The sequence below is a fragment of the Salvelinus namaycush genome, unplaced genomic scaffold (assembly GCF_016432855.1).
Source record: "Salvelinus namaycush isolate Seneca unplaced genomic scaffold, SaNama_1.0 Scaffold1815, whole genome shotgun sequence".
Classification (NCBI taxonomy): domain Eukaryota; kingdom Metazoa; phylum Chordata; class Actinopteri; order Salmoniformes; family Salmonidae; genus Salvelinus; species Salvelinus namaycush.
Genome location: NW_024058581.1, coordinates 16,655 through 43,746, shown reverse-complemented (window position 1 = coordinate 43,746; position 27,092 = coordinate 16,655). Strand labels below are relative to the sequence as shown.

General features: G+C 44.0%; 1 protein-coding gene across 2 annotated transcripts; it reads left to right on the top strand.

The window, feature by feature from the left end:
* The first annotated feature begins 870 nt into the window (after positions 1–870).
* Positions 871–17,619, top strand: LOC120037679 (kinesin-like protein KIF3A). 2 transcript variants are annotated; one of them, XM_038983681.1, is made up of 8 exons: positions 871–1,050; positions 1,313–1,493; positions 3,020–3,130; positions 8,006–8,131; positions 8,443–8,496; positions 8,653–8,721; positions 13,242–13,363; positions 15,153–17,619. In XM_038983681.1, the coding sequence occupies exons 1-8, from the start codon at positions 872–874 to the stop codon at positions 15,199–15,201; spliced, it is 891 nt and encodes a 296-aa protein (XP_038839609.1). In that variant the 5' UTR covers position 871; the 3' UTR covers positions 15,202–17,619. The 2 variants fall into 2 exon arrangements, with proteins under 2 accessions (XP_038839609.1, XP_038839610.1); XM_038983682.1 differs by lacking the exon at positions 8,653–8,721.
* The last annotated feature ends 9,473 nt before the right edge of the window (positions 17,620–27,092 follow it).

The window sequence follows — 27,092 nt, the reverse complement described above, 5'->3', positions numbered from 1 at the left end:
ATCCCGCTGTATATAGCCTCCACATTGACTCTGTACCGTAACACCCTGTATATAGCCTCCACATTGACTCTGTACCGTAACACCCTGTATATAGCCTCCACATTGACTCTGTACCGTAACACCCTGTATATAGCCTCCACATTGACTCTGTACCGTAACACCCTGTATATAGCCTCCACATTGACTCTGTACCGTAACACCCTGTATATAGCCTCCACATTGACTCTGTACCGTAACACCCTGTATATAGCCTCCACATTGACTCTGTACCGTAACACCCTGTATATAGCCTCCACATTGACTCTGTACCGTAACACCCTGTATATAGCCTCCACATTGACTCTGTACCGATATCCCGCTGTATATAGTCGCGCTATTGTTATTTTACTGCTGCTCTTTAATTACTTGTTACCTTTTTATTTCTTATTCGTATTATTATTATTATTAAAATGTTTAAATGTAAATGTAACTGCATTGTAAAATGTAACTGCATTGTTGATTAGGGGCTCATAAGTAATCATTTCACTGTCAGATCTACACCTGTTGTATTCAGCATTTCACTGTCAGATCTACACCTGTTGTATTCAGCATTTCACTGTCAGATCTACACCTGTTGTATTCAGCATTTCACTGTCAGATCTACACCTGTTGTATTCAGCATTTCACTGTCAGATCTACACCTGTTGTATTCAGCATTTCACTGTCAGATCTACACCTGTTGTATTCAGCATTTCACTGTCAGATCTACACCTGTTGTATTCAGCATTTCACTGTCAGATCTACACCTGTTGTATTCAGCGCATGTGACGAATAGAATTTGATTTGATGGTGGCTGTGTACTTGGGGGATGGTTCTATAAGTCAAATAAATGATGATCACTATTATTATTAAAGGGAAGAAGAAGGTTTCTCCTGACAAGATGGTGGAGATGCAGGCGAAGATCGAGGAGGAGAGGAAGGAGCTAGAAGCCAAGCTGGACATGGAGGAGGAGGAGAGGAACAAGGCCAGGGCAGAACTGGAGAAGAGAGAGAAGGATCTGCTCAAAGCACAGTGAGTACAGTCTGGGGTTGCAAACATTCCACAAACATTCCCTAAGTTCCCAAATTTTCCAGAAATCACGGTTGGAGAATAATCTACTGCTTTGAAATATAATCTAACGTTAGCCCCACCCCCACCCCTAGATACTTTTGGATGCCCTCTTGTCGATCAGAGACCTCTAGAAGGGTATAAGGAATATGACAGAAACTCCATCTAACCTACTGAAGCTATTTTCAGATCTACTGAGCCCTGACCTCTAACCTCCTTCCCCCAGGCAGGAGCATCACCTGCTGCTGGAGAAGCTGTCAGCCCTGGAGAAGAAGGTGATCGTAGGAGGAGTGGACCTCCTGGCCAAGGCTGAGGAGCAGGAGAAACTACTGCAGGAGTCTAACAATGAGTTAGAGGAGAGACGCAGGAGGGCTGAGCAGCTCCGCAGAGAACTAGAGGAGAAGGAGGTATACCTTCTTACACACTATATTACAGGGCCTTCAAAAACTATTCAGACCCTTTTACTTTTTCCACGTTTAGTTGTTATAGCCTGCATTTGAAAGTGATAAAATGTTGATTTTTGTGTCACTGACCTACACATAATACCCCATAATGTCAAAGTGGAATTATATTTTTCGAAATTCAGGCTGTAACACAAGAACATTTGGAAAAAGTCAAGGGGTGTGAATACTTTCTGAAGGCACTGTACATCATACCATCAACCCAAAGCAGCGCTGCAGAGGACTGGAGGAGAAGCAGTTCTATCTCAGAATATGATATAATCTACAGCACCAGGGTCCTAGTTCAGACAACTGAAGAGCTGTTATACATATATGGCTTAGTGGTTAACTCAACCTTGGTCATCTGACATGTCTCATTTCTGCATCAAAATACTCCCTACTACACTTCCTCTGTTTGAGCGGGGTTGATTCTCAGTGATGAGTGGCGCTGATGAGAGGTCATATTTTGTTGAGATGGCACATGCCCAGCATATTGGGAAATGAAATGAGTCATAACGTATTAACTGTCACATGTCCAACTGGCACCCTATTCCTTACATAGTGCACTACTTTTGACTAGAGCCCTATGTCGGGGGAGGGACAAAAATTGAGACTACAGATTATTTTATGGGACAATATATTTATGTTGCTGTTGAGAAAGATGAGTAAATGTATTTATTGGTTCTTGTAATTTTCATGAGAGATGAAAATGTCATGAATTTAACGTTATTTGTTGACGTTTTTTTTTTTTTTAAGGTTGTCATTAAATTATATATATATTTTTTAAGCTTGTCATTAAAAAAAATATATTTTTATTTTTTATGTTGCCATTCAATTTTGGGTGGGGTGTGGTTGCCAGGATTTCTGGTGGAAAAAAATAGAATCCATGCTGAAAAAGTTTGAAAATCACTGCCTTAAAGTCTACTAAGTCACACCAGTCAGCACCTTGCTAGTTCAGATGAGGTGCCTGCTTTGCTTTCCCTGAAAATGGCAATGGCATCTGTCGATGAGCAGAGGAATTGAACGTAATAAAATCTACAAACTGACTCTGGTCAGAAGCAGTGAACTACATAGGGAATAGAGTATCTTTTAAAAATGTATGTAGTGCTGTTCTTGTCTAATGATGTTCTGTATCATGTCATTCTGTATTATGGTTCATGTTTTGTGTGGACACCATGAAGAGTAGTTGCTGCTTTTGCAACAGCTAATGGGGATCCTAATAAAATACCAAAATACTCCATCTTGTTTCCATCGTGGGGAAAAAGCCTTCAGATGTTATTGTATTCCTGCATGTTCTGTTGTCTCCGGCGGAGCAGTCTTCTATGTTCAAGGGAGACTTTACAACTTTTTAACGTCAGATTCAGTATCTCCAGCACCGTACCAGTTTCTACATGGAGATAATTAATGAGGTTCAAAAGTGTTTCCCGGTTTTAATGATTCAATAAATGAAATGAAATCCAAAACTCCCTGTCTTGTTTGTGACGTCCATGCAGGCGGAGCGTCTGGACATGGAGGAGAAGTACTCCAGTCTGCAAGAGGAGGCTCAGGGGAAGACCAAGAAGCTGAAGAAAGTCTGGACCATGCTGATGGCTGCCAAGTCAGAGGTAAGAATGTACGACTTGGACACAGGACTTGGACTTGGTGGAAACTAGTGCACTATATAGTGAATAGGATGTATCCCAAGTGGATTCAAACACAGGACTGGGGCCTTGTGGTGTTGTGGATGACCTGCAGCAGGAGCAGAACAGTAACACACCGCATTGGTTCATTACTTCATTAACACACAGCATTGGTTCATTAACACACCGCATTGGTTCAGTAACACACAGCATTGGTTCATTCATTAACACACCGCATTGGTTCATTACTTCATTAACACACAGCATTGGTTCATTAACACACCGCATTGGTTCAGTAACACACAGCATTGGTTCATTCATTAACACACCGCATTGGTTCATTACTTCATTAACACACCGCATTGGTTCATTACTTCATTAACACACCGCATTGGTTCATTAACACACAGCATTACTTCATTAACACACAGCATTACTTCATTAACACACAGCATTGGTTCATTCATTAACACACAGCATTGGTTCATTAACACACAGCATTGGTTCAGTAACACACAGCATTGGTTCATTACTTCATTAACACACAGCATTGGTTCATTAACACACAGCATTGGTTCATTACTTCATTAACACACAGCATTGGTTCATTAACACACAGCATTGGTTCATTACTTCATTAACACACAACATTGGTTCATTAACACACAGCATTGGTTCATTAACACACAGCATTACTTCATTAACACACAGCATTGGTTAATTCATTAACACACAGCATTGGTTCATTAACACACAGCATTGGTTCATTACTTCATTAACACACAGCATTGGTTCATTAACACACAGCATTGGTTCATTACTTCATTAACACACAACATTGGTTCATTAACACACAGCATTGGTTCATTAACACACAGCATTGGTTCATTAACACACAGCATTGGTTCAGTAACACACAGCATTGGTTCATTACTTCATTAACACACAGCATTGGTTCATTAACACACAGCATTGGTTCATTAACACACAGCATTGGTTCATTAACACACAGCATTGGTTCAGTAACACACAGCATTGGTTCAGTAACACACAGCATTGGTTCATTACTTCATTAACACACAGCATTGGTTCATTAACACACAGCATTGGTTCATTACTTCATTAACACACAGCATTGGTTCATTAACACACAGCATTGGTTCATTACTTCATTAACACACAACATTGGTTCATTAACACACATCATTGGTTCATTAACACACAGCATTGGTTCAGTAACACACAGAATTGGTTCAGTAACACACAGCATTGGTTCATTACTTCATTAACACACAGCATTGGTTCAGTAACACACAGCATTGGTTCATTACATTGACTGTACACAACATTAAGGACACCTTCTTAATATTGAGTTGCACCCCCCTTTGCCCTCTGATCAGCCTCAATTCGTCGGGGCATGGACTCTGCAAGGTGATGAAATGATTCCACAGGGATGTTGGCCCATATTGACTCAAATGCTTCCCACATTTTTGTTAAGTTGGCTGGATGTTCTTTGGGTGGTGAACCATTCTTGATAAACACGGGAAACTGTTGAGCATGAAAAATCCAGCAGTGTTGCAGTTCTTGATACAAACCGGTGCGCTTGGCACCTACTACCATACCCTGTTCAAAGGTACTTCAATCTTTTGTCTTGCCCATTCACCCTCTGAATGGCACACCTACACAATCCATTGTCTCAAGGCTTAACTATCATTTTTAACCTGTCTCCTCCTCTTCATCTACACTGATTGAAGTGGATTTAACAAGTGACATCAATAAGGGATCACAGCTTTCACCTGGATTCACCTGGTCAGTCTTTCATGGAAAGAGCAGGTGTTCATAATGTTTTGTACACTCAGTGTATAACACATATAATTAATACATTCTCAATAATTATTTAGGATACAGACTTCAAAGGTATGCCAAACATCCTTCACCAAAAAGGATATTTTCTGTGGCTCTAATTTCAGAAAGATCCAAAAGATCATGAATGTCTTTGTGGCCATCTCGTATAGATTTGTCCCGGAGCAGTCACATCAACACATGGCATTGGCTCATTTCTTCGTTAACACACGGCATTGGCTCATTTTTTCATCAACACATGGCATTGGCTCATTTCTTCATCAACACATGGCATTGGCTCATTTCTTCATCAACACACGGCATTGGCTCATTTTTTCATCAACACACGGCATTGGCTCATTTTTTCATCAACACACGGCATTGGCTCATTTCTTCATCAACACACGGCATTGGTTCATTTCTTCATCAACACACGGCATTGGCTCATTTCTTCATCAACACACGGCATTGGCTCATTTCTTCATCAACACACGGCATTGGCTCATTTCTTCATCAACACACGGCATTGGCTCATTTCTTCATCAACACATGGCATTGGCTCATTTCTTCATCAACACACGGCATTGGCTCATTTCTTCATCAACACACGGCATTGGCTCATTTCTTCATCAACACACGGCATTGGCTCATTTCTTCATCAACACACGGCATTGGCTCATTTCTTCATCAACACATGGCATTGGCTCATTTCTTCATCAACACATGGCATTGGCTCATTTTTTCATCAACACATGGCATTGGCTCATTTTTTCATCAACACATGGCATTGGCTCATTTTTTCATCAACACACGGCATTGGCTCATTTCTTCATCAACACATGGCATTGGCTCATTTCTTCATCAACACACGGCATTGGCTCATTTCTTCATCAACACATGGCATTGGTTCATTTCTTCATCAACACATGGCATTGGTTCATTTCTTCATCAACACACGGCATTGGCTCATTTCTTCATCAACACATGGCATTGGTTCATTTCTTCATCAACACATGGCATTGCCTCATTTCTTCATCAACACACGGCATTGGCTCATTTCTTCATCAACACATGGCATTGGTTCATTTCTTCATCAACACATGGCATTGGTTCATTTCTTCATCAACACATGGCATTGGCTCATTTCTTCATCAACACACGGCATTGGTTCATTTCTTCATCAACACATGGCATTGGTTCATTTCTTCATCAACACATGGCATTGGCTCATTTCTTCATCAACACACGGCATTGGTTCATTTCTTCATCAACACACGGCATTGGCTCATTTCTTCATCAACACACGGCATTGGTTCATTTCTTCATCAACACACGGCATTGGCTCATTTCTTCATCAACACACGGCATTGGTTCATTTCTTCATCAACACACGGCATTGGTTCATTTCTTCATCAACACGCGGCATTGGTTCATTTCTTCATCAACACACGGCATTGGTTCATTTCTTCATCAACACACGGCATTGGTTCATTTCTTCATCAACACATGGCATTGGTTCATTTCTTCATCAACACATGGCATTGGCTCATTTCTTCATCAACACACGGCATTGGCTCATTTCTTCATCAACACACGGCATTGGCTCATTTCTTCATCAACACACGGCATTGGCTCATTTCTTCATCAACACACGGCATTGGCTCATTTCTTCATCAACACATGGCATTGGTTCATTTCTTCGTTAACACATGGCATTGGCTCATTTCTTCATCAACACATGGCATTGGCTCATTTTTTCATCAACACATGGCATTGGCTCATTTCTTCATCAACACACGGCATTGGCTCATTTTTTCATCAACACACGGCATTGGCTCATTTCTTCATCAACACACGGCATTGGCTCATTTCTTCATCAACACACGGCATTGGCTCATTTCTTCATCAACACATGGCATTGGTTCATTTCTTCATCAACACACGGCATTGGTTCATTTCTTCATCAACACATGGCATTGGTTCATTTCTTCATCAACACATGGCATTGGTTCATTTCTTCATCAACACATGGCATTGGTTCATTTCTTCATCAACACATGGCATTGGCTCATTTCTTCATCAACACACGGCATTGGTTCATTTCTTCATCAACACATGGCATTGGTTCATTTCTTCATCAACACATGGCATTGGCTCATTTCTTCATCAACACACGGCATTGGTTCATTTCTTCATCAACACACGGCATTGGCTCATTTCTTCATCAACACACGGCATTGGTTCATTTCTTCATCAACACACGGCATTGGCTCATTTCTTCATCAACACACGGCATTGGTTCATTTCTTCATCAACACACGGCATTGGCTCATTTCTTCATCAACACACGGCATTGGTTCATTTCTTCATCAACACACGGCATTGGTTCATTTCTTCATCAACACACGGCATTGGCTCATTTCTTCATCAACACACGGCATTGGTTCATTTCTTCATCAACACACGGCATTGGTTCATTTCTTCATCAACACACGGCATTGGCTCATTTCTTCATCAACACACGGCATTGGCTCATTTCTTCATCAACACACGGCATTGGTTCATTTCTTCATCAACACACGGCATTGGTTCATTTCTTCATCAACACACGGCATTGGTTCATTTCTTCATCAACACATGGCATTGGCTCATTTCTTCATCAACACACGGCATTGGCTCATTTCTTCATCAACACACGGCATTGGTTCATTTCTTCATCAACACACGGCATTGGTTCATTTCTTCATCAACACACGGCATTGGTTCATTTCTTCATCAACACATGGCATTGGTTCATTTCTTCATCAACACATGGCATGGGTTCAGTGGTTGTCGTTGTGTTGTCAGATGGCCGACCTGCAGCAGAACGTTAACATAACATGGTTCAGTGGTTGTCGTGTGGTTGTTGAGAGGTTGTTGTTGTGTTGTCAGATGGCCGACCTGCAGCAGAACGTTAACATAACATGGTTCAGTGGTTGTCGTGTGGTTGTTGAGAGGTTGTTGTTGTTGTGTTGTCAGATGGCCGACCTGCAGCAGGAGCATCACCGGGAGATCGAGGGCCTGCTGGAGAATATCCGCCACCTCAGCAGAGAGCTACGACTGCAGATGCTCATCATAGACAGCTTCATCCCACAGGAATACCAGGTGTGTGTGACAACTTCATGTCTGTCTGTCTGTCTGTCTGTCTACATGTTGTAGACATGGGTGGGTGGGTCTGTGTGACATGTCATAGACGTGTGTGTGTGTGTGTGTGTGTGTGTGTGTGTGTGTGTGTGTGTGTGTGTGTGTGTGTGTGTGTGTGTGTGTGTGTGTGTGTGTGTGTGTGTGTGTGTAGGTATGTAACATGTCGTGAATGTGTGTGTCCGTCCATTTATGTTTCTATTTATGTTTGTGTGAGAGCGTATTTAGTAAGCGCTGATGCTAATATGGTTCCTGCTTCTTCCTGTCTGGTGCAGGAGATGATCGAGAACTACGTACAGTGGAATGAGGACATTGGGGAATGGCAGCTGGTGAGTTCTGCATTCAGCCACAGTGAAATATTTAACCTGAGAATAATTATGCTTAGGGGAGGGAGTTTCTTAGTTAATATAGACAGTACAGAGGAACGTTGGTGTGATTGCCTCATGCTTATGACATTGTTTATTTGTTTACTTGTTGGTCCTCAGAAGTGTGTAGCGTACACTGGTAACAACATGAGAAAACAGACCCCCGTGCTGGACAAGAAAGAGAAAGATGTGAGTTCTTAGTTCACGCCTACATAAGAAGACAGACAGCATAGTGCATCTGGATAATATTACTCTACCCTCTCTCCTACCTCTCTCCCTCTCTCTATCCCTCTCTCCTTCCTCTCTCCCTCCCTCCTTCCTCTCTCCCTTTCTCCTTCCTCTCTCCTTCCTCTCTCCCTCTCTCCTTCCTCTCTCCCTCTCTCCTTCCTCTCTCCCTCTCTCCTACCTCTCTCCCTTTCTCCTTCCTCTCTCTATCCCTCTCTCCTTCCTCTCTCCCTCTATCCTTCCTCTCTCCTTCCTCTCTCCTTCCTCTCTCCCTCTCTCTATCCCTCTCTCCTTCCTCTCTCCCTCTCTCCTACCTTTCTCCCTCTCTCTATCCCTCTCTCCTTCCTCTCTCCTTCCTCTCTCCTTCCTCTCTCCCTTTCTCCTTCCTCTCTCCTTCCTCTCTCCCTCTCTCTATCCCTCTCTCCTTCCTCTCTCCCTCTCTCCTTCCTCTATCCCTCTCTCCTTCCTCTCTCCCTCTCTCCTTCCTCTCTCCCTCTCTCTATCCCTCTCTCCTTCCTCTCTCCCTTTCTCCTTCCTTTCTCCCTCTCTCCCTCTCTCCTACCTCTCTCCCTCTCTCCTTTCTCCCCTACCTCTCTCCCTCTCGCCTTTCTCCCCTACCTCTCTCCCTTTCTCCTTCCTCTCTCTATCCCTCTCTCCTTCCTCTCTCCCTCTCCCCTTCCTCTCTCCTTCCTCTCTCCCTCTCTCTATCCCTCTCTCCTTCCTCTCTCCCTCTCTCTATTCCTCTCTCCCTCTCTCCTTCCTCTCTCCCTTTCTCCTTCCTCTCTCCCTCTCTCTATCCCTCTCTCCTTCCTCTCTCCTTCCTCTCTCCCTCTCTCCTACCTCTCTCCCTCTCTCCTTTCTCTCCTACCTCTCTCCCTTTCTCCTTCCTCTCTCTATCCCTCTCTCCTTCCTCTCTCCCTCTATCCTTCCTCTCTCCTTCCTCTCTCCCTCTCTCTATCCCTCTCTCCTTCCTCTCTCCCTTTCTCCTACCTTTCTTCCTCTCTCTATCCCTCTCTCCTTCCTCTCTCCCTCTCCTTCCTCTCTCCTTCCTCTCTCCCTCTCTCTATCCCTCTCTACTTCCTCTCTCCCTTTCTCCTACCTTTCTCCCTCTCTCTATCCCTCTCTCCTTCCTCTCTCCCTTTCTCCTTCCTCTCTCCCTCTCTCCTTCCTCTCTCCCTTTCTCCTTCCTCTCTCCTTCCTCTCTCCCTCTCTCCTTCCTCTCTCCTACCTCTCTCCCTCTCTCCTTCCTCTCTCCCTTTCTCCTTCCTCTCTCTATCCCTCTCTCCTTCCTCTCTCCCTCTATCCTTCCTCTCTCCTTCCTCTCTCCTTCCTCTCTCCCTCTCTCTCTCCTTCCTCTCTCCCTCTCTCCTACCTTTCTCCCTCTCTCTATCCCTCTCTCCTTCCTCTCTCCTTCCTCTCTCCCTCTCTCCTTCCTCTCTCCCTTTCTCCTTCCTCTCTCCCTCTCTCTCTCCCTCTCTCTCCATCTCTCCTTCCTCTATCCCTTTCTCCCTCTATCCTTCCTCTCTCCTTCCTCTCTCCCTCTCTCTATCCCTCTCTCCTTCCTCTCTCCCTTTCTCCTACCTTTCTCCCTCTCTCTATCCCTCTCTCCTTCCTCTCTCCCTCTCTCCTTCCTCTCTCCCTGTCTCCTTCCTCTCCCCCTCTCTCTCCCCCTCTCTCTATCCCTCTCTCCTTCCTCTCTCCCTCTCTCCTTCCTCTCTCCCTCTCTCCTTCCTCTCTCCCTCTCTCTCTCCCTCTCTCCTTCCTCTCTCCCTCTCTCCTTCCTCTCTCCCTTTCTCCTTCCTCTCTCTATCCCTCTCTCCTTCCTCTCTCCCTCTATCCTTCCTCTCTCCTTCCTCTCTCCCTCTCTCTCTCCCTCTCTCCTTCCTCTCTCCCTCTCTCTCTCCCTCTCTCCTTCCTCTCTCCCTCTCTCCTACCTTTCTCCCTCTCTCTATCCCTCTCTCCTTCCTCTCTCCTTCCTCTCTCCCTCTCTCCTTCCTCTCTCCCTTTCTCCTTCCTCTCTCCCTCTCTCTCCCTCTCTCTCTCCATCTCTCCTTCCTCTCTCCCTCTATCCTTCCTCTCTCCTTCCTCTCTCCTTCCTCTCTCCCTCTCTCTATCCCTCTCTCCTTCCTCTCTCCCTTTCTCCTACCTTTCTCCCTCTCTCTATCCCTCTCTCCTTCCTATCTCCCTCTCTCCTTCCTCTCTCCCTGTCTCCTTCCTCTCCCCCTCTCTCTATCCCTCTCTCCTTCCTCTCTCCCTCTCTCCTTCCTCTCTCCCTCTCTATCCCTCTCTCCTTCCTCTCTCCCTTTCTCCTTCCTCTCTCTATCCCTCTCTCCTTCCTCTCTCCCTCTATCCTTCCTCTCTCCTTCCTCTCTCCTTCCTCTCTCCCTCTCTCTCTCCCTCTCTCCTTCCTCTCTCCCTCTCTCCTACCTTTCTCCCTCTCTCTATCCCTCTCTCCTTCCTCTCTCCTTCCTCTCTCCCTCTCTCCTTCCTCTCTCCCTTTCTCCTTCCTCTCTCCCTCTCTCTCTCCCTCTCTCCCTCTCTCCTACCTTTCTCCCTCTCTCTATCCCTCTCTCCTTCCTCTCTCCCTCTATCCTTCCTCTCTCCTTCCTCTCTCCTTCCTCTCTCCCTCTCTCTCTCCCTCTCTCCTTCCTCTCTCCCTCTCTCCTACCTTTCTCCCTCTCTCTATCCCTCTCTCCTTCCTCTCTCCTTCCTCTCTCCCTCTCTCCTTCCTCTCTCCCTTTCTCCTTCCTCTCTCCCTCTCTCTCTCCCTCTCTCCCTCTCTCCTACCTTTCTCCCTCTCTCTATCCCTCTCTCCTTCCTCTCTCCCTTTCTCCTACCTTTCTCCCTCTCTCCCTCTCTCCTACCTCTCTCCCTCTCTCCTTTCTCCCCTACCTCTCTCCCTCTCTCCTTTCTCCCCTACCTCTCTCCCTTTCTCCTTCCTCTCTCTATCCCTCTCTCCTTCCTCTCTCCCTCTCCCCTTCCTCTCTCCTTCCTCTCTCCCTCTCTCTATCCCTCTCTCCTTCCTCTCTCCCTCTCTCTATTCCTCTCTCCCTCTCTCCTTCCTCTCTCCCTTTCTCCTTCCTCTCTCCCTCTCTCTATCCCTCTCTCCTTCCTCTCTCCTCCTTCCTCTCTCCTCCTTCCTCTCTCCTTCCTCTCTCCTTCCTCTCTCCCTCTCTCTCTCCCTCTCTCCTTCCTCTCTCCCTCTCTCCTACCTTTCTCCCTCTCTCTATCCCTCTCTCCTTCCTCTCTCCCTCTCTCCTTCCTCTCTCCCTTTCTCCTTCCTCTCTCCCTCTCTCTCTCCCTCTCTCTCTCCATCTCTCCTTCCTCTATCCCTCTCTCCCTCTATCCTTCCTCTCTCCTTCCTCTCTCCCTCTCTCTATCCCTCTCTCCTTCCTCTCTCCCTTTCTCCTACCTTTCTCCCTCTCTCTATCCCTCTCTCCTTCCTCTCTCCCTCTCTCCTTCCTCTCTCCCTCTCTCCTTCCTCTCTCCCTTTCTCCTTCCTCTCTCCCTTTCTCCTTCCTCTCTCTATCCCTCTCTCCTTCCTCTCTCCCTCTATCCTTCCTCTCTCCTTCCTCTCTCCTTCCTCTCTCCCTCTCTCTCTCCCTCTCTCCTTCCTCTCTCCCTCTCTCCTACCTTTCTCCCTCTCTCTATCCCTCTCTCCTTCCTCTCTCCTTCCTCTCTCCCTCTCTCCTTCCTCTCTCCCTTTCTCCTTCCTCTCTCCCTCTCTCTCTCCCTCTCTCTCCATCTCTCCTTCCTCTATCCCTTTCTCCCTCTATCCTTCCTCTCTCCTTCCTCTCTCCCTCTCTCTATCCCTCTCTCCTTCCTCTCTCCCTTTCTCCTACCTTTCTCCCTCTCTCTATCCCTCTCTCCTTCCTCTCTCCCTCTCTCCTTCCTCTCTCCCTGTCTCCTTCCTCTCCCCCTCTCTCTATCCCTCTCTCCTTCCTCTCTCCCTCTCTCCTTCCTCTCTCCTTCCTCTCTCCTTCCTCTCTCCCTCTCTCTCTCCCTCTCTCCTTCCTCTCTCCCTCTCTCCTTCCTCTCTCCCTTTCTCCTTCCTCTCTCTATCCCTCTCTCCTTCCTCTCTCCCTCTATCCTTCCTCTCTCCTTCCTCTCTCCTTCCTCTCTCCCTCTCTCTCTCCCTCTCTCTCTCCCTCTCTCCTTCCTCTCTCCCTCTCTCTCTCCCTCTCTCCTTCCTCTCTCCCTCTCTCCTACCTTTCTCCCTCTCTCTATCCCTCTCTCCTTCCTCTCCCCCTCTCTCTATCCCTCTCTCCTTCCTCTCTCCCTCTCTCCTTCCTCTCTCCTTCCTCTCTCCTTCCTCTCTCCCTCTCTGTCTCCCTCTCTCCTTCCCCTCTCCCTCTCTCCTTCCTCTCTCCCTCTCTCTATCCCTCTCTCCTTCCTCTCTCCTTCTCTCCTACCTTTCTCCCTCTCTCTATCCTCTCTCCCTCTCTCTATCCCTCTCTCCTTCCTCTCTTCCTCTCTCCCCCCAGCCGTTTCAGATGGACTTGTCCCATGTGTACTTGGCCTACACAGAGGAGAGTATGAGACAGTCACTGATGAAGCTGGAGAGGCCCAGGTCCTCCAAGAGTAGTAGACCCAAGACTGGACGAAGGTAAACCACCACCACCGTCTGTCCCCCAGCTGCTGTCGGTACATCGTTATCCACCATGAATAACAGTGTTAATACCAACCAGGATAATAGTATTAATATACCAACCAGGATAACAGTACTAATATACCAACCGGGATAACAGTACTAATATACCAACCAGGATAACAGTACTAATATACCAACCAGGATAACAGTACTAATATACCAACCAGGATAACAGTACTAATATACCAACCAGGATAACAGTACTAATATACCAACCAGGATAACAGTACTAATATACCAACCAGGATAACAGTACTAATATACCAACCGGGATAACAGTACTAATATACCAACCGGGATAACAGTACTAATATACCAACCAGGATAACAGTACTAATATACCAACCAGGATAACAGTACTAATATACCAACCAGGATAACAGTACTAATATACCAACCAGGATAACAGTACTAATATACCAACCAGGATAACAGTACTAATATACCAACCGGGATAACAGTACTAATATACCAACCGGGATAACAGTACTAATATACCAACCAGGATAACAGTACTAATATACCAACCAGGATAACAGTACTAATATACCAACCAGGATAACAGTACTAATATACCAACCAGGATAACAGTACTAATATACCAACCAGGATAACAGTACTAATATACCAACCAGGATAACAGTACTAATATACCAACCAGGATAACAGTACTAATATACCAACCAGGATAACAGTACTAATATACCAACCAGGATAACAGTACTAATATACCAACCAGGATAACAGTACTAATATACCAACCAGGATAACAGTACTAATATACCAACCAGGATAACAGTACTAATATACCAACCAGGATAGCAGTACTAATATACCAACCAGGATAACAGTACTAATATACCAACCAGGATAACAGTACTAATATACCAACCAGGATAACAGTACTAATATACCAACCAGGATAACAGTACTAATATACCAACCAGGATAACAGTACTAATATACCAACCAGGATAACAGTACTAATACACTGAGTGGACAAAACATTAGGAATACCTTCCTAATATTGAACACCCTTTTACCTTTAGAACAGCCTCAATTGGTCGGGGCATGGACTCTACAAGGGGTCGAAAGCGTTCCACAGGGATGCTGCTTCCCCATGTTGACCCCAATGCTTCCCACAGTTGTGTCCAGTTGGCTGGATGTCCTTTGGGTGGGGGACCATTCTTGATACACACAGGAAACTGTTGAGCGTCAAAAACCCAACATCGTTGCAGTACCCTGTTCAAAGGCACTTCAATCTTTAGTCTTGCCCGTTCACCCTCTGAATGGTTCACATACACAATCCATGTCTCCATTGTCTCAAAGCTTAAAAATAATTTTTAACCGGTCTCCTCCCCTTCATCTACACTGATTTGAAGTGGATTTAAGTGACATCAATAACAGATTCACCTGGATTCACCTGTTCACTCTGTCATGGAAAGAGCAGGTGTTCTTTTGTATACTCAGTGTATATTAACCCCATGATCATCTCATTTGCGTCTCAAATGGCACCCTATTCCCTATGGGCCCTGGTCAAAAGTAGTGCACTATATAGGGAATAGGGTGCCATAGGGCTCTGGTCTAAAGTAGTGCACTATATAGGGAATAGGGTGCCATAGGGCTCTGGTCTTAAGTAGTGCACTATATAGGGAATAGGGTGCCATAGGGCTCTGGTCTAAAGTAGTGCACTATATAGGGAATAGGGTGCCATTTGTGATGCATCCCTCTTATCTCCTGACAGGAAAAGATCAGCGAAGCCCGAGGCTGTGATGGAATCGCTGCTGCAGTGAGAGAGCCAATCAGGGCTGGAGCCCCATGTACTGCAATGAATCTACACTGCTTTACCTTAGAATGAACAGCAGTCAGTCAATGAATCTACACTACTTTACCTTAGAATGAACAGCAGTCAGTCAATGAATCTACACTACTTTACCTTAGAATGAACAACAGTCAGTCAATGAATCTACACTACTTTACCTTAGAATGAACAACAGTCAGTCAATGAATCTACACTACTTTACCTTTAGAATGAACAACAGTCAGTCAATGAATCTACACTACTTTACCTTAGAATGAACAACAGTCAGTCAATTAATCTACACTACTTTACCTTAGAATGAACAACAGTCAGTCAATGAATCTACACTACTTTACCTTAGAATGAACAACAGTCAGTCAATTAATCTACACTACTTTACCTTAGAATGAACAACAGTCAGTCAATGAATCTACACTACTTTACCTTTAGAATGAACAACAGTCAGTCAATTAATCTATACTACTTTACCTTAGAATGAACAACAGTCAGTCAATGAATCTACACTACTTTACCTTTAGAATGAACAACAGTCAGTCAATGAATCTACACTACTTTACCTTAGAATGAACAACAGTCAGTCAATGAATCTACACTACTTTACCTTAGAATGAACAACAGTCAGTCAATTAATCTACACTACTTTACCTTAGAATGAACAACAGTCAGTCAATGAATCTACACTACTTTACCTTAGAATGAACAACAGTCAGTCAATTAATCTACACTACTTTACCTTTAGAATGAACAACAGTCAGTCAATGAATCTACACTACTTTACCTTAGAATGAACAACAGTCAGTCAATGAATCTACACTACTTTACCTTTAGAATGAACAACAGTCAGTCAATGAATCTACACTACTTTACCTTAGAATGAACAGCAGTCAGTCAATGAATCTACACTACTTTACCTTAGAATGAACAACAGTCAGTCAATGAATCTACACTACTTTACCTTAGAATGAACAACAGTCAGTCAATCAATAGTCGAACATGAAGATCTTTATTGTCGTTATTTAAGAAGATTTTCTTAATACACTGTATAGCCAAGTAAGGTTTTAAATGTGAAGGGAGGAGAGGAAACGGTTGATCGGTCAGGGAGGGAGGGAGCAGGCAGCAGAAACTGTACTGTAGGGTTTAGCCAGCGTCCCAAATGGTGCAGCCTATTCCCTATTTAGTGCACTACTTTTGACCAGAGCCCTATTGTCACCCTATGAGCCCTGGTCAAAAGTAGTGCACTAAATAGGGAATAGGGTGTCATTTGGACCTGCCCCTTGGACTTCTCAAGTCAAGGGGACCTTGTATTATAATAAGGGGAGGCTTGTTGAGGATAGTCAGCTTAATGTTGATTCTTAATGTAGTCATTGAGCACAGTTCAGTGGGCAACACACAGTCTGTGTCCCAAATGAAACCCTATTCCCTTTATAGTGCACTACTTTTGACCAGGGCTCATAGGGTGTCCCGTAAGGCTCTGGTCAAAAGTAGTGCACTAAATAGGGAATAGGGTCCCATTTGGGACGTATGAGATTAGTCTATGATGAGCACAAGCCATGGTTTTTGATCAGGTCTTGAAAGCGACGACAACAACTAACACTGTTTTGAGATGCCGACGCCGCCACTTCTACTGGCAGGATGTAATGGATACATCTGATGGCCTTTAACAAAAGAACAATTCCAGAAATGATTCATATGTGCACCACAGGTCATAATGCCCTTATTTCAAGCATCAGACTTATGGGCGTCTAAAGTGAGCTTTAAGCTTGGTTTCCTTTATGTCTGAAGGGCAGGACATGCATGCCATACCGCTTCCATAGACGGGTTGGTTGTTTAGCAACAATACCGACGAGTGCGCAACTATGAGACAAACTACAGTATATTTAGTTTCCAAATGTTTATTGAAAACAAATACATTTGCACAATGAGCGCTTATCTCTAAAAATGCATCGTTACAGTTGTCGGTTAGCTAGGGTATTTTCACCATGTTAGCATGGACGTGACATCAGTCGAAACACCTCCGAATAAAACGGGATAAGCTGAAACCAGCCTCCTACGATTCCCTGCGTAGCAGCTTCTTGTCATTGTTGTTAGCTATCTGACTGTCCAGAATTATAACACCACACGGACTTCTGCCTTATCGACACACACATCATTTCCCTGATGTCAGCTAACCCATCTATATAGTAGTGCCATTCGCCCATTAAACACTAACTAAGCCATTTATTGTCACGCTTTGATTTCTTCCTTTTCATCTCATCGTTCATGGTGTATTGTAGTGGAAGCAAAGTGTCTTTATTTTTGGAATATACTGTATTTCAAATGTTTACATCTACTGAGCCCCCCCCCCCTGTATTTTAGTAATTTATTAAATTATTGCACATGTTTAATCTCACTCTCTTTCTTTGTCTTTTTAGGTGTGATTTGTATGGTTGCCGTGTGATTTGTCTGGATGCCGTGTGATTTGTCTGGTTGCCGTGTGATTTGTCTGGTTGCCGTGTGTAGCATGTTTTAAGATTGGAATCATGCTAGGTTTCTTCCTCTCTAGGTTTCTTCCTGGCTTCTTGGGAGTTTTTCCTAGTCACTGTGCTTCTGTATTGCTTGCTCTCTGGGGTTTTAGGTTGGGTATCTGTAAAGCTCTCTGGGGTTTTAGGTTGGGTATCTGTAAAGCTCTCTGGGGTTCTAGGTTGGGTATCTGTAAAGCTCTCTGGGGTTTTAGGCTGGGTTTCTGTAAAGCACTTTGTGACAACTGCTGATGTAAAAAGGACTTTATAAAATAATGATTGATTGATGCTATAACGCCATGGCCACTGCCAAGAATTTGCCTTTTTCCACAATTTGCCTGAAACAGTATAACGTTAATGATTGTGTTTTACCAGTGCTTTAGTGTGGAGACTGCCAGACAGTTGAGTGATTCCACATTATAAAATGTAGTTTGAGGCTAGAGTCAGGAAAAGGTCATGGCTAGAAAATCTATGGTGCAGTAGGATCAACACACTTAATAAACCACATTTAGAACAATACTTTTTGCCACTTTTACAAGTTAATTTATTCATAAATAGTACAAAAATAAATGTCATAATACATTTAAATACAATACAATAAATAACAATATGAGGTACTGGACTATGCAGAGTCGATAGAGTTTCCATCAGTCCTCTCAGCAAAGCTCTAGTGTCGTTTGCGATGAACGGCAGGGTGGGGACGAGAGTTGATGACCTGGGCACACTTGTAGAGGTTTGTCAGGAGATCGCGAAGCTGTTCCTCATCACCGTTCTCCTTCACAGTGCAGTTGGTTGGATGAAACTGGGGAGAGAACAGAGAACATTCCACTGAGAACTGTAGACTGCCTACAGAACCCAGATCACTACCTTAGAACCCTAACATGCTGTACTTCAACAAGGCTCAGGGTGTTCATCTACAACATGCATGGTGCGCAATACATCTTGTGTAAAGAAACAAGATTTTTTTTGCGGATGAATCAAGTATTATTGCATTATGGGGGCGTTTTCCTGGACTAGGATGAAGCCAGTTTAATGGACTCAGATTAAGATAATTTCCATAGAAAGTGCTTTTTAGTCCAGGCCTAGACTTCATCCATGTCTGAAACACCGCCCTGTATGTTTTGAGTTACTTTTTCTACACTGATAATTGTTATGGCTAATAGTCAGAGTAGTAGTTACTGTTTGATTGACAAGAGCAGGGCTTTGTTCAAGTGTGTGCAACAGTACAAGATATACATACATTGTGTTGAACAGACATAATCTCTACTCATGAATGTATATCTGCAACATTTTGGATGTTTCACTGAATACACCTAAGCTAGCCTGGGTACCAGTCTGTTTGTGCCATCATGCCACTCCTTTGGCATGACAAGAATTTGCAGCCCAGGCTAGAGTAGACCCCCCCCCCCCCCCAACCAAGCTTAATTTGTCTGAATGATTCCTTACCTTATTGTACTGCTTCAACACTCTACTGATTTTAGATATGTTGTTTAATGGAATCCTGTGCTGCGTATGGCTTATGGCAGACAGAATAGTCTCAGCTATGCAGAAATCTTCAGGCTGGAATTGGAGAGTGTCATGGTTATTGATGAATCTGCTGTTGTAATGGATTCAATAATAGCCTGTAGAAAATTCTTAAAATACATGGTCGACTTTCTGGTCAGCATTAATAAGTGTCTGATTTGCATCAACACGTGTTGACATGGGTAAGTTAACAGTAGTTATCACTGATGGACGTGAGGGTCCTGTTTTCCAGACACAAATTAAGGCTAGTCTTGGACTAAGGAGCACTTTTCAATGGTGAATATCCATTGAACATGGTTTTTATTCTCTAGGACTAGGCTTAGTCTGTGTCTGGGGATTCCGGCCCATAATGGAACATTGTCTACCATGTTTTCATTCTATTCATCAAGATTATGGATACAATTTACCCCGTTTGCCCTGCAGCGATCTTGATCGAATCCCGCTGGCACTAGACTGTCCAAAAGGGCCTGAAGCTAGAAACAAAACGTCACAAAATGTTTGTTATTTGTGTCATTTTTCATGACCCCTTTTGCTCTCATTTTTAACAAGAGGCCTTCTAATCCAATAGAGCAGAGCAACATTTGATAACACTGTAGATACAATGGATTATAATGCAGTTATTACACTTGTTATATGCAAAATTTCAATTTTCTTACCTCCGGACCTCCATTGAGGATCTTTTCAACCTCGCAGATGATCGTATCCAATAGATGAGTCTCATCAGTGACCGCAGTGAAGACCAGCGCAAATGTAAAGGAGAAGAGGAGAGCGACAGTCTTCATGGCTTTACAGCAGCAGTAGAAGTAGTAGTAGGAGAAGTAGCAGCAGGCTATGACTAGATACAGTCTCAGCCCTCGGGGTGAAGAAGGTTCATATGTGACTGACTTGCAACGTCAAACACAGGCCTCTTATATTGTCTCTTGACACTGAAACTCCTCACAGTTAGATAGAGATCACTAAGTCACAGCTAAAATGATGACGATCAACATCCAGCATGTCCTTATATGGGAAGTAATATTGCATATGATCATTTAGCAATCAAATAGTATCAAGCTGAAACTTGATGATTGACAGTGTGAAAATGTATGAAGTTTAATTTCAAAACGCTATATATTTTTCACATTTGTGTTTTTTCATTAGAAATTATTGTATGTACCTTCATGTGTGTGTAAAATATTACTGTTCTCAGGTTTTGTATTCATAGATTTAAGATGCAAAACGCTATATATCCATTGTTTAGCTGGAATGGAATGTACGTATCCTGTATATTTGACTGTGATACGTGGTTGTCTCACCTAGCTATGTTATTAAGATGAATGAACTAACTGTAAGTGGCTCTGATTAAGAGTATGTGCTAAATTACTAACATATAACATGTATATGTCGGCAGCAGCCACTCTGTGCAAGTGATGGCTCTTTAACATTCTGATGGCCTTGTGATAAAAGCTGTTTTTCAGTCTCTCGGTCCCAGCTTTGATGCACCTGTACTGACCTTGGGTGGTTGTTGTCCTTGATGGTCTTTTTGGCCTTCCTGTGACATCGGATGCTGTAGGTATCCTGGAAGGCAGGTAGTTGGCTCCTGGTGATGCGTTGTGCAGACCGCACCACCCTCTGGAGAGCCCTGCGGTTGTGGGTGATGCAGTTGCCGTACCAGGCGGTGATACAGCCCGACAGGATGCTTTCAATTGTGCATCTGTAAAAGTTTGTGAGGGTTTTAGGTGCCAAGCCAAATGTATTCAGCCTCCTGATGTTGAAGAGGCGCTTTTGCGCCTTGTTCACAACTCTGTGTGGGTGGACCATTTCAGTTTGCAGTGATATGTGCGCTGAGGAACTTAAAACTTTACACCTTCTCCACTGCTGTCCCATCGATGTGGATAGGGGGGTTCTCCCTGTGCTGTTTCCTGAAGTCCACGATCATCTCCTTTGTTTTGTTGAGGTTGAGTGAGAGGTTATTTTCCTGACACCACACTCCCTGAGCCTTCACTTCCTCCCTGTAGGCTGTCTCGTCGTTGTTGGTAATCAAGTCTACTACTGTTGCGTCGTCTGCAAACTTGAGGATTGAGTTGGAGGCATGCTTGGCCACGCAGTCATGGGTGAAAAGGGAGTACAGGAGGGGGCTGAGCATGCACCCTTGTGGGGCCCCAGTGTTGAAGATCAGCGAAGTGGAGGTGTTGTTCCCTACATTAATCACCTGGGGGGACGGCCCGTCAGGAAGTCCAGGACCCAATTGCACAGGGTGGGGTTGAGACCCAGGGCCTCAAGCTTAATGATGAGCTTGGAGGGTACTATGGTGCTGAATGCTGAGCTATAGTCAATGAACAAATCAAATGTTATTTGTCGCCTATTTACAAGCCCTTAACCAAAAATGCTTTAATTAAGAAGTTACGATTAAAAAAAAAAAAAAGTTTGGTAAAAAATAGATACATAGAAAATAAAAGTATGTTTTAAGATTGGAATCATGCTAGGTTTCTTCCTACTTCCTCTCTAGGTTTCTTCCTGCCTTCTTGTGAGTTTTTTCTAGCCACTGTGCTTCTGTATTGCTTGCTCTCTGGGGTTTTAGGTTGGGTATCTGTAAAGCTCTCTGGGGTTTTAGGTTGGGTATCTGTAAAGCTCTCTGGGGTTTTAGGTTGGGTATCTGTAAAGCACTTTGTGACAACTGCTGATGTAAAAAGGACTTTATAAAATAAATGTGAATGATTGATTGATGCTATAACGCCATGGCCACTGCCAAGAATTTGCCTTTTTCCACAATTTGCCTGAAACAGTATAACGTTAATGATTGTGTTTTACCAGTGCTTTAGTGTGGAGACTGCCAGACAGTTGAGTGATTCCACATTATAAAATGTAGTTTGAGGCTAGAGTCAGGAAAAGGTCATGTCTAGAAAATCTATGGTGCAGTAGGATCAACACACTTAATAAACCACATTTAGAACAATACTTTTTGCAACTTTTACAAGTTAATTTATTCATAAATAGTACAAAAATAAATGTCATAATACATTTAAATAATACAATAAATAACAATATGAGGTACTGGACTATGCAGAGTCGACAGAGTTTCCATCAGTCCTCGCAGTCCTCTTAGCAATCAATTAGTATCAAACGGAAACTTGATGACTAACTGAGGGAAGATATCCTGACATTTCCATCCCTAACTATAACATCTTCCGACAAGATAGAACTGCCAAAGGGGGCGGAGTTGCAATCTACTGCAGAGATAGCCTGCAGAGTTCTGTCATACTACCCAGGTCTTTGCCCAAACAATTTGAACTTCTACTTTTAAACATCCACCTTTCCAAAAACAAGTCTCTCACCGTTGCCGCTTGTTATAGACCCCTTCAGACCCCAGCTGTGCCCTGGACACCATATGTGACTAAAAATAACTTTCTATGGAAATGATCTTAATCTGAGTCCAATTAATTGATTGCCCCCCATCTATCTTCAGAGTTCGTACTGTTAGGTGACCAAAACTGGGATATGCTAAATAACACCACGGCCGTCCTACAATCTAAACTAGATGCTCTCAATCTCACACAAATGATCAAGGAACCTACCAGGTACAACCCTAAATTAGTAACCATGGGCACCCTCTTAGATATCATCCTGACCAACTTGCCCTCTAAATACACCTCTGCTGTCTTCAACCAGGATCGCAGCGATCACTGCCTCATTGGCTTCGTGCGTAATGGGTCCGCAGTCAAACGACTACCCTCATCACTGTCAAACACTCCCTAAAACACTTCAGATAGCAGGCCTTTCTAATCGACCTGGCCCGGGTATCCTGGAAGGATATTGACCTCATCCTGTCAGTAGAGGATGCCTGGTTGCTGTTTAAAAGTGCTTTCCTCACCATCTTAAATAAGCATGCCCCATTCAAAAAATGTAGAACTAAAAACAGATATAGCCCTTGGTTCACCCCAGACTTGACTGCCCTTGACCAGCACAAAAACATCCTGTGGCGTTCTGCATTAGCATTGAATAGCCCCAGCGATATGCAACTTTTCAGGGAAGTCAGGAACCAATATACTCAGTCAGTTAAGAAAGCTAAGGCTAGCTTTTTCAAACAGAAATTTGCATCCTGTAGCACTAATTCCAAAAAGTTTTGGGACAATGTAAAGTCCATGGAGAATAAGAGCACCTCGTCCCAGCTGCCCACTGCACTGAGGCTAGGAAACACTGTCACCACCGATAAATCTACAACAATCGATCATTTCAATAAGCATTTTTCTACGGCTGGCCATGCTTTCCACCTGGCTACCCATACCCCGGCCAACAGCTCAGCACCCCCTGCAGAAACTTGCCCAAGCCCTCCCCCCGCTTCTCCTTCACCCAAATCCAGACAGCTGATGTTCTGAAAGAGCTGCAAAATCTGGATCCCTAGAAATCAGCTGGGCTAGATAATATGGATCCTCACTTTCTAAAATTATCCTCCGAAATTGTTACAACCCCTATTACTAGCCTGTTCAACCTCTCTTTCGTATCGTCTGAGATCCCCAAAGATTGGAAAGCTGCCGCGGTCATCCCCCTCTTCAAAGGGGGAGACACTCTAGACCCAAACTGCTACAGACCTATATCTATCCTACCCTGCCTTTCTAAGGTCTTTGAAAGCCAAGTTAACAAACAGATCACCGACCATTTCGAATCCCACCGTACCTTCTCCGCTATGCAATCTGGTTTCAGAGCTGGTCATGGGTGCACCTCAACCACGCTCAAGGTCCTAAGCAATATCATAACCACCATCGATAAAATACAATACTGTGCAGCCGTCTTCATCGACCTGGCCAAGGCTTTCGACTCTGTCAATCACCGCATTCTTATCGGCAGACTCAACAGCCTTGGTTTCTCAAATGACTGCCTTGCCTTGTTCACCAACTAGTTCTCAGACAGAGTTCAGTGTGTCAAATTGGAGGGCCTGTTGTCCGGACCTCTGACAGTCTCTATGGGGGTGCCACAGGGGTTCAATTCTTGGGCCGACTCTCTTCTCTGTATACATCAATGATGTCGCTCTTGCTGCTGGTGATTCTCTGATCCACCTCTACGCAGACGACACCATTCTGTAAACTTCTGGCTCCTCTTTGGACACTGTTAACTAACCTCCAGACGAGCTTCAATGCCAATGAATGCAAGTAAAACTAAATGCATGCTCTTCAACCGATCGCTGCACGCACCTGCCCGCCCGTCTAGCATCACTACTCTGGACGGTTCTGACTTAGAATATGTGGACAACTACAAATACCTAGCTGTCTGGTTAGACTGTAAACTCTCTTTCCAGACCCTCATTAAGCATCTCCAATCAGAATCGGCTTCTTATCAAGCATCCTTCACTCATGCTGCCAAACATACCCTCGTAAAACTGATTATCCTACCGATCCTTGACTTCGGCGATGTCATTTACAAAATAGCCTCCAACACTCTATTGACCAAATTGGATGCAGTCTATCACAGTTCCATCTGTTTTGTCACCAAAGCCCTCACATCATATTCGTCGCCAAACCCACTGGTTACAGGTCATCTATAAGTCTTTGCTAGGTTATTCCCCGCCATATCTCAGCTCACTGGTCACCATAGCAGCACCCACCCGTAGCATGCGCTCCAGCAGGTATATTTCACTGATCACCCCCGAAGCCAATCCCTTCTTCGGCCGCCTTTCCTTCCAGTTCTCTGCTGCCAATGACTGGCTGGAACAAATTGCAAAAATCATTGACGCTGGAGACGTATATCTCCCTCACTAACTTTAAGCATCAGCTGTCAGAGCAGATTCATGCACCTATACATAGCCCGTCTGTAAATAGCTCACCCAACTACCTCATCCCCATATGGTTATTTTAATTTTTTGCTCCTTTGCACCGACGTATCTCTACTTGCACATTCATCTAACGCAGATCTATCACTCCAGTGTTTAATTGCTAAAATGTAATTATTTAGCCGCTGTGGCCTTTGTATTGCCTCACCTCCCTTATCTTACCTCATTTGTACACACTGTACATAGACCTTTCTATTGTGTTATTGACTGTACGTTTGTTTATGTGTAACTCTGTGTTGTTGTTTGTGTTGCATTACTTTGCTTTATCTTGGCCAGGTCGCAGTTGTAAATGAGAATTTTTTCTCAACTGGCCTACCTGGTTAAATAAAGGTGAAATAAAAATAAATAAAAACAAAAGTTTAGCTGGAATGGAATGTATCCTGTATATTTGACTGTGATATGTGGTTGTCTAACCTAGCTATCTTAAGATGAATGCATTAACTGTAAGTCGCTCTGGATAAGAGCATCTGCTAAATGACTAACATATACAGTGAGGGAAAAAAGTATTTGATCCCCTGCTGATTTTGTAAGTTTGCCCACTGACGAAGAAATGATCAGTCTATAATTTTAATGGTAGGTTTATTTGAACAGTGAGAGACAGAATAACAACAACAAAATCCAGAAAAACACATGTCAAAAATGTTAGAAATTGATTTGTATTTTAATGAGGGAAATAAGTATTTGACCCCTCTGCAAAACATGACTTAGTACTTGGTGGCAAAACCCTTGTTGGCAATCACAGAGGTCAGACGTTTCTTGTCGTTGGCCACCAGGTTTGCACACATCTCAGGAGGGATTTTGTCCCACTCCTCTTTGCAGATCTTCTCCAAGTCATTAAGGTTTCGAGGCTGACGTTTGGCAACTCGAACCTTCAGCTCCCTCCACAGATTTTCTATGGGATTAAGGTCTGGAGACTGGCTAGGCCACTCCAGGACCTTAATGTGCTTCTTCTTGAGCCACTCCTTTGTTGCCTTGGCCGTGTGTTTTGGGTCATTGTAATGCTGGAATACCCATCCATGACCCATTTTCAATGCCCTGACTGAGGGAAGGAGGTTCTCTCCCAAGATTTGACGATACATGGCCCCGTCCATCGTCCCTTTGATGCGGTGAAGTTGTCCTGTCCCCTTAGCAGAAAAGCACCCCCAAGCACCCCCTTTTCCACCTCCATGTTTGATGGTGGGGATGATGTTCTTGGGGTCATAGGCAGCATTCCTCCTCCTCCAAACACGGTGAGTTGAGTTGATGCCAAAGAGCTCCATTTGTCTCATCTGACCACAACACTTTCACCCAGTTGTCCTCTGAATCATTCAGATGTTCATTGGCAAACTTCAGACGGGCATGTATATGTGCTTTCTTGAGCAGGGGGACCTTGCGGGTGCTGCAGGATTTCAGTCCTTCACGGCGTAGTGTGTTACCAATTGTTTTCTTGGTGACTATGGTCCCAGCTGCCTTGAGATCATTGACAAGATCCTCCCGTGTAGTTCTGGGCTGATCCTTCACCGTTCTCATGATCATTGTAACTCCACGAGGTGAGATCTTGCATGGAGCCCCAGGCCGAGGGAGATTGACAGTTCTTTTGTGTTTCTTCCATTTGCGAATAGTCGCACCAACTGTTGTCACCTTCTCTCCAAGCTGCTTGGCGATGGTCTTGTAGCCCATTCCAGCCTTGTGTAGGTCTACAATCTTGTCCCTGACATCCTTGGAGAGCTCTTTGGTCTTGGCCATGGTGGAGAGTTTGGAATCTGATTGATTGATTGCTTCTGTGGACAGGTGTCTTTTATACAGGTAACAAACTGAGATTAGGGGCACTCCCTTTAAGAGTGTGCTCCTAAGCTCAGCTCGTTACCTGTATAAAAGACACCTGGGAGCCAGAAATCTTTCTGATTGAGAGGGGGTCAAATACTTATTTCCCTCATTAAAATGCAAATCAATTTATAACATTTTTGACATGCGTTTTTCTGGATTTTTTGTTGTTATTCTGTCTCTCACTGTTCAAATAAATATACCATTAAAATTATAGACTGATCATTTCTTTGT